Source organism: Leuresthes tenuis, unplaced genomic scaffold (assembly GCF_036924035.1).
Source record: "Leuresthes tenuis unplaced genomic scaffold, fLeuTen1.0.hap1 SCAF_16, whole genome shotgun sequence".
Lineage (NCBI taxonomy): Eukaryota > Metazoa > Chordata > Actinopteri > Atheriniformes > Atherinopsidae > Leuresthes > Leuresthes tenuis.
Window position 1 is genome coordinate 27,991,658 of NW_027325370.1, and position 10,842 is coordinate 28,002,499.

General features: G+C 40.9%; 2 protein-coding genes across 2 annotated transcripts in view; both read right to left on the minus strand.

The window, feature by feature from the left end:
* LOC140272426 (probable phospholipid-transporting ATPase IIA) overlaps positions 1 to 222 on the minus strand; it is a 38,076-nt gene extending 37,854 nt beyond the window's left edge. Inside the window, exon 1 of the mRNA XM_072367875.1 lies at positions 69 to 222. Coding sequence (XP_072223976.1) covers positions 69 to 136 — 68 coding nt within the window. The 5' untranslated portion in view covers positions 137 to 222. The remainder of the gene's footprint in view (positions 1 to 68) is intronic.
* A 3,919-nt stretch (positions 223 to 4,141) lies between these two features.
* Positions 4,142 to 9,995, minus strand: sall4 (spalt-like transcription factor 4). The gene is made up of 4 exons (XM_072366990.1): positions 9,929 to 9,995; positions 5,323 to 7,764; positions 4,934 to 5,238; positions 4,142 to 4,823 (listed from the first exon to the last, which is right to left on the minus strand). Exons 1-4 carry the CDS (start codon positions 9,993 to 9,995, stop codon positions 4,389 to 4,391), a joined length of 3,249 nt encoding a protein of 1,082 aa, XP_072223091.1. The 3' UTR covers positions 4,142 to 4,388.
* Between the last annotated feature and the right edge of the window lie 847 nt (positions 9,996 to 10,842).

The following is a 10,842-nucleotide window of genomic DNA, read 5'->3' on the forward strand; positions in this document are numbered from 1 at the left end:
TCGACGAGCAAAAAAAGACAAACAATATGGCCTTATACCATCATTAAAGTGCTGTTTAACGCCCTTACCCATTTCTGTGTTTACTGTCGTGTCTTTTCGGTCGCCTCACGGGTTGAAGAGGGATATTATCGGCCATTCCTGCAGCCCCCGGTTGTGGGCAAAAACAAGAAGCAGTGAGCCGCTGAAGCGGTTCTGGCCTGGGCGGTGGCTTCCAGCTGTCACTCACACAGGACCGCGCGATAGTCAACGGTGCTGTGAGGACAGACAACCGACAGCACTACGACTCTGTGGGACACAAGGGGTTTTTTGTTTTGTGTGTGTATTTGTGTTTTGTGTCTTCGGTGTTTCTTTGAGGAATTGAAAACTGATTTTGAATATTCTCAGATGTACCTCTTATTTCTCTCGCATTAGTGTTATCAGACGAAATTGCTTCAAATAATTAGGTTATAGTTGATGAGGAATCTATGATCGCTGGTGGTTTCTGTAGAGGGAGTAGGAGATAGTGGGCTTTTTTTCATACCCGCAAAATGGTCCTGTAAAGGACAGCTTAAGCTGCTGATTGAGAACAACCATAATAGTGATAGCAGCTTAACTGTATTCATGCGTCACATAAAAAGCTTTTAACACATTGTATTTTGAGAGTATGACTACATCATTTCTATGAGTAATTTGCTATCTCTATCTCTTTGTTACTCTGTATTTACATCTTTAATTTTTTACGAGCCATGGTGCATTTGCCCAATGACACATACTGAGGTCAGATTTCTGGGTTTTACTCGGCACCAGACATCATTTAGCCTAATAAAAAATTATAAATTTCCAAATTGCAAAAAAACTAACCTAACCAAACTAAAAAGGAAGTGAAAGGTTATTCAATCTGGCATAATCTGTGTATTAACTAACAAACCAAAGAAAAAACATAATTAGTCAAGATGAGTATTGCTAAAAAAAGTAAAAAGGGTCATTCTATATTCCGCTCCAATTTATTAAAGAGGCAAAAAACGATTTTGTGCAATAATAAGTAGCTTGAATGTCTATATTTTGTATCAACACCTTGATTCTTTGTCTGTTTTTAAGATGATCCTGCCCTGCTTTAATAATGTTGAGGTCGAGGCTCTGGGGAGTATTCATCACACCGTAAAACCTATTACCACAGATTTTCAGCCGTTGTGTAATTTGGTATACCTAAGTTTTTACTCCATGTTTCACTTCCTTAAGAACGGCTTCTTGACAGCCACCCTCATAGAGACCATTTCTGATGAAGCTTTGGCAAGCAAAAGGTTCTGGTTCTGTGTCAGGTCTTTGTTGGTTCTTGACACTTCTTCTTTTGTCTAATAGCTCATTGGGAATCACCTTTGTGGTGCAAAAATACTTGTTTATTCCTGTCAAATTGTGTAATCTTTGGCTTTTTTGTAAATTTAATCAAAGTAATGGAAACAAACTATGTGTTTTTGTGACAGGCCGCTTGTAACACAGTGCCTAAAATAATTGAATTGGTTCTTTAGTAAGTCTGTTTTGTTTAGACATAACACAGGTTCATCCCTTGAGTTATCAACCTTCCCTCTTCCACCACAGCTCCAGTGTGACTGGAAGAATGCAAGCATGTAGTTTTTAATGGGATCCCAAATTTAAGCCTGCAATTTACATTATGTTATATGATACTGTAAATTATCTCTAATATTAAACTGGAATAAATAAACTCCAGCTTTACAACTACAACTACAAACAAAATAATGACTGAACATTCTTGCAAAAATAGCCCGGGATTGATAGTGCTGAGTAAATAAGAAAGCCACAGGCTAGTTCAGACATGAATGAGTTTGATAGACCTCGGAACAAGATTTAAATTGGCCTTGCACCTGCCCTGCAGCTATGGCCAAAAGCTGTATTCGTTGTGTAGGTTGCTTCTCAACCTGTCAATGCACTAAACATTGTAACCTCAGCTTTACAAAAAACAGGTGGAAACATTTTTAAGAGATGGATTATTGTATGCTAATGTGGCAAAATGTACAATGAAAAATAATTAAATTTGCATACCACAACTTTGACCTCAGGTCCGCGACATAGGCAGAGGCACAGCAGTCGTTATTATGATTTGTGGTGGCAACCACTATGAAAACAAGCATTAGCTTTCATGATTCTATCCTGTACCATGTTTCAACTATGCATAAAACCTGGTCATTTTTTATATTTGAGTGGTTTTCCGGTCATATGCATTTGTAGTTTTTGTAAATGCTCAGCTGCATGTATTGTCCATGACAGAGACAGATAAAAACTAAATTCATTTGAAAGTTCAAAAAGATACTTTCATTGAATTAACAAAATTCAAATAAACCTTAATGGTTGGACTGATTTACAGGTTTTTCTTTATTTCTGCTCACTCGCAGTTTTCCTGCAGACTACTTTAGTTCCTGTAATGACAATTATGCAAAGTACTACATCATAACAAAATTGTTAAGGAAGTGGCTAACGTACAGTTGACCTAAAATGGATTGTGGACACACGATTTGACAGTGTGCTTCAGTTGTGGATGCAAATAGTTTTTCGCTGAGAATGCAAAATGGCACAGGATTTAATGGCTGCTGAAATGTGAATAGAATGACAAGATTTCTGTGGACTCATCTGAAGGTGAATCAATGTAAATTAGGGATTTTATGTATAGAATGCAAAATAAATTAAAAATTTCAAGGTTGGAAGCACCTTTCGTTCACCCTTTGATCAAACAGGTTTGGTTCTCTGAAGCAATGACAGGAAGCATGGTGAAAAAAAGTCACCCTGATTTTATTTCAAAATCAGAAAACATTTAGCTGAAGGAAACTTTTGGAAAAAAAACAAAACAAAACAAAAAAAAACAAAAAAAAAACAAAACACATATACACTGTAAACAGATCAAATTGGCTCAACATTACTTGAACTGTGGAGACAACCTGAAAGCAGTTCTGACATGGTTTGCTAAAGAAAGGCACAACTTGGCAAATGCATATTGATAAGGAATGAACAGCAGGAGCCTATAAAGTACTTGGACCAGTCTGAGTTGTGTAAAGTGTCCAGTGATACATTCATTACTGTTCAACTCAGCAGGTTGAGAATGAAAAGCCTTTTAGCTTACACAAAATTAAAAACAAACAAAAAAAAAAAAAAAACGGATCGGAAAGATGCACAGAACATTGCATTGAGTAAAAGGGGCAAAGGGGGGACAACTAAAAATCTAAACGAGGTAGAACTTAGCCCCATAACTCAAGCATTTTGTGTATCATCAATAAATTAATGCCGCTACCAGTTCATAATATAACCAAGACAATATAGCAAAAAACAGTATGATAATTGGTTTGAATAGTCATTTGTGGCAGAAAGTAAAAGCAGACGAAATTGCTGATTTGCCCTCTCCCCATTTTGCCATTATAGTAAGAGCAGTGAAATGTAAATGTAACTAAAACCTGAAATAAAGTGCAGGCCTAAGAACATCAAGCATTAGGATAGCCCTCTGAGTTCAACCAACTAAATGAAGAATATGTAGGTGAAAAACACCTTCATAGTTTCACAAACTGTAAATGAAACAAAGAACATCTGAAATGCATGCTCCACTATAGAGCAGAGCACACCAATTTTTCAGTCCAACAGAGCTTTTGTAAAACCTGATGGTACCATGAAATTTAACAGGTTTAATTCAGATTAGGCACTTGGCAATAAACAGTTATGAGTAATCAGCTACTGTATATTGACTCTAACACACTGTAACCCACAGAATCTAAAACTGAACTGTAGCACTTGGATTTAACATGCAAGACAATGGAATAATCCGTCTGATCAACAGCCTCTTCAAAAGTAATGATATTTACCACAACATAAGAAATGTACAATTTCATAAAAACCTATGGCACACAACAGGAGGGAAAGTAGTCTTTACAGACATATACAGTTAACTACAACATTATTTCTGAACACTGACACCGTGTCTTGACCGGTCAAATTGGTGCCCTTAAAAGTCATGCCCTGACACTTTTTCCTAGTCAAGTCAAAATCCTTCAAAGTTTTCAAGGAGACAGTTTGAGTTAAAGCAGTTTCAAGTAAGTTATACATTCAAACTTCTGGATAAACAGCAAAAGAAAAAAAAGAAAAGAGTCACAGAAAGAAAATACCCGCATATATATTCTCATAAAATAAAATACAACTACAGTAGTTATAGTCAAGTTCAACTAATCGTAACACTTAAGAATCATTTAGATTAGGAAGGAAGAGAGCTTCAATGGAGTTACTTGAAAAACACAACCAATCTAAGTGGAATTCTACAAGGTTTTCTCTCAATATTGATTGTACCTCATTGAAAGGGGAGACATTCACAAAATGAGGAGGCGATTACCTGATGGTTAGAAAAGAAAAGAAAAACCTCAATTAACTGCAATTTTACCCTCCTCCATGAAATGTGGGAACTGTGATTTTGGCACACTGTCAGAGCTATTCTTCTCAGTTTCAGCCATCGTGGCAGGCAAACCAGAGTGGGATCCATCCATCTTCATGAGACCTCCAGTGGATCCAATCAGAGGCCCACCAGCAGGGCTCCCAGGGAGTGGTATGCCACCTCCCTGAATGACAGAAATTTCATTGGCCTTCATAGTCAGGCCACCGCTGAAGGCAGCAGCATACTGGTTCCACAGAGATGGATCAAAGTTCATTGGTGGTGCACCCAGCTCTTTGGGTGCCTGCATAATTTCTGGCAGCATCTTGGCCTCAGAGTTCATCGCCATTAGCGCCATGGGATTATCCAGAGACAGGCGCTGGCCACGGCGTGATGAATTGTTCCACATGTGAGTCCCAATATGCACCTTACAAAAAAAATTACATATTCAATTACAATACGTTAAGCGCTGAAAAGGATAATTAACAATCGTCTAAAAGGCACGCTTATTCACCAATTTGAACAGTGAAGACTTACCTTTAGATTTCCTTTTGTAGTGAAAGCCCTGCCACAGATGTTGCAGGCAAAAGGCTTCTCCCCTGTATGAGTGCGCTCATGGATTTGCAATGCACTGGCAGATGAGAAATTCTTGCCACAGACATTACACATGTGCTGTTTGGTCGATCGCCTTGGTGCAGTAGAGATTGAGGAGGGCATGGCAGTTCCCTGTGGCATATGGGAGCTGAACAAACCGTGAGGGCCCATTGGATTCTCTGGAGGAATCTTCATCTCCACACTGCCCAGACTTGGTGGTATCTTCATGAAGGGTATGGTGCTGGAAGCTGTTGATACAAGAGCAAAAAGGTTACACTAAAGCATTCACTGAGACAGCATTCAACATAGTTTTCCTCTGCTACTAAACTCACCATAGTCTCCATTTGTGAAGAGCATGCCAGGTTCTTCTTTAATCACCTTGGGGGTAAAGCTGCTGGAAGCAGTGAGGTCAAGGGCCCCACTTGTCTCACAGCCATCTTGTGCACTATCAGACTCTTGTTTTGGCCCACTGTAGGCAGTTTCATCAACAGCTGACTCAGGGGACTTAGTATTATTGAGGTTGTTTACTGGGGAAGAGGAGCAAAATGGCATGGCTGAATCAGAAACGGCAGGACTGCGGCCAGTCTGATTTTCCTGCTCCTTCTGAGCTGGCAGAGATTCTTTAGATGCTCGCTCACTCTCTGAAGCAATGCTACTCTGTCGCTTCAGTGCAAGACCAGAGGTGATATTCTTCAAAACATCTAGGCTGGAAAATACAGCAGGGGCTATATGCTTTTGATGCTGCTCCTCGGAAGCAGATGGGAGTGAATTTGAGGAGTTGTTAGGGTTTTGAGAGTTCAGCTCTGGCTCATGATCTTCCATGCCTGCTTCAAAACCATTGACATCCATTGGCTTATCCTCAGGTAGAGATGGCTCCATTGCCTCAGCTGCCTCAAACTGGTTTTCAGGCATTGGTGTATTGGGGATCTGCCCTCCCATGTGCATGCGAATATGTTGCTGAAGAACCACAGCATTTGTGAACTTCTTCTGACAAATTGGGCATGAGTGTTGCATTTTAAGGGGAGTGTTAGCTCTGTGCACTCCATAGTGGGCTTTGAGGTTACCCTTCGTGGAGAATGCTCGACCACAGATTTTGCACTTGTAGGGCCTTTCCCCAGTGTGTGTGCGGTAATGCATTTTGAGTGAGCTTTGGCAGCTCAGTACCCTATGGCAGATTACACACTCATTGGGATCATTGGTCCTCTTTTCCAGGCCATCAACCATCTGCTGAAGTTTTGCTGTTCCAGAGCTCGGTTCTCCAGGGAGAGTACTACCATTCATGTGATGGAATGCTCCAAGTAATTCTTTAGGATCCTTCTGAATTGGATCCAGTCCTGTTTCTTGGACAAACACAGAGGACACTGATGGGGAGCCATCACTTGTTGATGGGGAGGGCCTCTGGGAAAATGAATCACCCCCAAAGCCATCAAAATTAGTCTTGAATCCTGATATGGATGATGGGTTGAACCCAGTAACTGGATGACCCAGGATGGGCTTAATTTCAGTCATGTTTGACTCTTCCATGGGCACAGACATACCAAACGGAATGCCACTGCTGGTGGGAATATTGTCAAGGTGCTCTGGTACAGGATGAGGATTCATGCTGATGTTAGGATATTTGTCTTTATGTCTCTGGAAATGGACTTTGAGGTTTCCTTTGGTTGTGAAGCGGTTTCCACAAATGTTACACTTGAAAGGCCTCTCACCAGTGTGCGAACGCAAGTGAATCTGGAGGGCACTGTCATTGCCAAAGGTCTTTCCACAGTATTTACATTTGTGCTTGTATAATGATTCCACATTCTTTGATTCCGGGGGGATGGTCAGCATCTTTGTCTTTACTTTTTTTGAGGATTCAGTCCCAGCTTGGATACCATTGAATGTACTGGGGAAACTCATGACACCTGGGGATTGGGGCAGTAGTGCTGGTAAACGGCTGGCTAGATCTGGAACGCTCTTCAAAATTTCTGTTTTTGAAGTCATTGATCCCAGTCCTCCATTCAGAGAGGTAGGGATGTCTGTAGGCAGAGGTAGTTTACCTTGCTTTATGGTCTCCATAGACAGGCTCTGACTGCCAGTCCTTTTTCCTATCAGAGCTGCTGCAGCAGACAGCTGTTGAGAGAGATGCGCACCAAGGGCTTTCAGAGGGTCCATTGCTGCCCCTACCGATGACTGCAGACTCTGTGGTGTCATCATGGCTACCTGGATTCTAATCTGTTCTGTGAGCTGGATTTGCTGTAGCTGTTGTTGCTGAAGGCACACTAGCTGTTCTAAGATAATTGGAATGGCCTGAAGGGCACCCTGTGGTGACATCACAGAAGTATTTGAAGAATGTTGGGAGACAGCCACTTTTGTGTCAGGCATGGTTTCAAGAGTGACGTTTGAATCTTGTATTTTAGGTGAATGTTGGAAAGTCATCTCAGGACTTGCAGACGTCTCTCTGTGATCCTGGTGTCTCGAGTCCTCTGCGTTCATGCTGGACTCTTCCTCTGTTCTTCCCAGTTGGTCTGTATTGGAATGATTGCTCGACTGGCTATCATCATGATCACTGTTGAGACCTTCAGGAGAGCCTTGTGAATATTCGTCTGCCACTTCATTCCCATCTCTGTCTCTCATGATGACCACTTGCTGACTTTTAGTGCAATTTTTTTCATGTTCAAGAAATTCTGCCTCATCAAAGCATTCGGCACAACACTTGTTGCAGACTCTGGTTTCATCCATCCTCAACCTCTTCACATCGTTTCCCGTCTCCTCAGCTTGATCATCTTGGGGAATCCCTTGAATAAGAGAATACAAAATTTACACATATGCTCTTCACACAGCTAGAATTAAATAAAAAGAAGCTGTTAGACTTGGCTGACTACCACAGTCATACAATTTAAAACAGTTTGACAATGTATGAAATGTGATAAATATGTGAAAAAAAAAACATTTATACCATTTTCCTGAATCTTAAAATGACATTTGAGGCATGCTAAATTCTTGTAAACTTCATGTCAAGGCGGTAATTTGAAATAAATCTTGTTTTGAGGGTTTCTTTTTGTTCACTCTAGCAGGGTCACTTGAGTTTTTAAAACTGAATTTCTCCATTGTCCACAGGGCCAGCAGAGGGCAACCATCTACCTTTGATATAACTCTGAACAATGTCCAGTGACAAAGTAATTTACAGAATAAATAAATTACACATTTTCTGAATAAAAAAAACAACAACGACACCTTCTTGAAAAAGTCTGAACACAAATCTGATTTCTGATGTCACAAGAGAACGCAAGGGCTGTTGCTTTCCCCCCATGAAACTGAAATTCCAGTAAAACTATAAATCTATGTTCCACAAAAATGTATATCTTTTTAAAAATGTTGACTTCCATGTACAAGAAAAAAAATAAAAAATTAAGTCGACATTTGCAATGCAATCAACTCGACACATTTTAACAGCTCGTGAATGCCTGATAAGTGCTCCAAGTGTGCAATTTAAATGGTCTGCTAACCAAGAGGCCATTTCACAACTGGGTGTATTGTTAAATGCAAATGCCTCTGAGAAAGGGGGCAGACCACCTGTTTGCATTTGCCCAAGGAAACTTTTGGCCTTGTTAATTGCTCACCAGGAGGCACAGAAGCGGTGTCACGAAAAAGTTACAAACTGCATTACAATCTCATTCAAGGAGGAAACGGCGAGCACGACTCTGCCATCCACTTTTACGCACCATACAGTTAAGACCCCCTTAAACCATTTAATGTGAAAACATACGCAAGTCGTACTAAAACAATCTATTAAAAGCATGCGATCTTTCAACAAAGCCGCAACTTCTCTACTATTAAGTAAATTCGGGAGGCAGAACACCCAGTTACCACTTGACGGCGCATGACCTGTATCCGATCACCTTTACAGGGATATGACACGAGGTTAGACTGAACATTGAAAATATGCGCGCTGCATTGGATTACACATAGCAAACGTAATATTTGAGTGACAAATATTCTAAACAGCATGTTCAAACCAGAACGCACTGCAACTTGTCCAACATCGGTTTATTATAAAAGGTGAAGTCAACAACGACACTGGAGCTTGCATATGGCAACACCAAAACGCACCCCCACCCAGTCTCCACGAAAAGGCGACTGCTCCATCCCCCACCTCTCCACATATGTACTAAAGGAAACAGTCATGCATTAAACTGGGGGATTTATTGCCTTTAGGCCAGCTTACCCCAGTGTCACATTTCATACAGTTGTTGGGACACCTTTGTTTGAGCGCACTTGCAAACACAAATCAGTAACACCATAACTCAGAAGGTTTCACCCGCAGAGCCAAATATAATTGGGCATGGACATTTCAGCACGGGAAGGGATGAAAACCAACAATGCCCGTCGAAAGCCTACAACAAAAACGCACAAACATTTCCCAACACAATTAAATTAGTGACATGAATTAATATATAGATAAATAATAATACGCCTGTCGTTATCTGACAGACAGCTCTCCAGGAAAGTCTGCGATGCATGATAACAATATATAAATCATTTAGAAACACAAGCATCAATGATTTCATCAGTTCGGTGGCCTCACTTCATCTCACTTAATAGCTTCTTGCCCCAAACGTTCTACTCTGATTGAAGTCTGTGAGTTAAGCCTCCAAATCACACAAAAAGTTACAAACAAGCGATTCGACGCTTTGAACACGTAAAAGCCTACAGTGTTACACTTTCAAGCGACCCTCGCGGAGCACCTGTAGGTGTTCAAAATAGTTTCTCAACGTGTCGCTTCCCAGCAGAGAGGCTAAGTTTAACCCCGGTCAAGTCAAAGGGACAGCAACAGGTCAGAGTGCGACGGAACAATGTTAAAACCAGGCCCCCTAAAGTTTCAGATCAAGTAACGATGGTTTGAAAGCAGCGTGGCACGGTCACACGTAAAGTCCCACTATCTTGTGAGTAAAAACTCACCACTCTCTATCGAACCAGGCTCCTCAGAGTTGATGTGCTGCGGCTTGGCTTGCTTGCGCCTCGACATGGTGCAACCATCGGGAGCAAAGAGTCACAGACAATTTTCCTCTCCTTCTTTAACAAATTCTTCAGCTCGGAAAATTAGTCCCTCAAGTAGAAATGCGCATGTCAACGTAATTATTATTATCGATAATGCATTGCGGTTTATCACAAGCCCCTGACAGCTGATTGGCTCCAGTCCAAGTGCTCACACATTATTCAAATGTGCTCCCTGTTGATGAGCGGAGCGGTGTGGCAGAAGGGGGCGGGAGGAGGCCTGCTAGTGGACGGAGTGCAGGATGGAGGCAGGGTCAATGACATCCAACTTCTCGCTCCTCTCGCTCATGAAAAATGTACTGTAACACAAGGCGAGTGAGAGAGCAGCCAAACCTTCATTTATTTTTATTTTTTATTTTTTCGCCTCGCCTTAAGGAATTTAGGAATTTAAATTCAGAACACTAGAATAACTCTAGATTGTTATCATCATCATTATCATTATTATTTGAAAGGCGTTTTTCTTTCTTTTTTTCAGTGGAAGCTGCACATCATTTTCCAGGTTTTCATAATCATGATCTGGGTTTTCAGGACACAAAATGAACATGACATAGTTTAACAAGCATGCCTTTTTTTAAAGGATTATTAGACTGAAACTTTTGGCCTCTGTTCCAAAGTACAGACTGTCATTTAGAAGAATAGATGGAAACCTACTGAACTATACTGAATTTATATAATAATCTAAACAATGATAAGCACAGGGGGGGGGGGGGGGGGGGTGTCTTGTTGATTGTGAGAGATAATCTATTTGCTGTGATCCTTTATTAATTAAAACTAAAAGGATACATATGTATGTGTCTCCTATACTGGTGTCTTGGGCC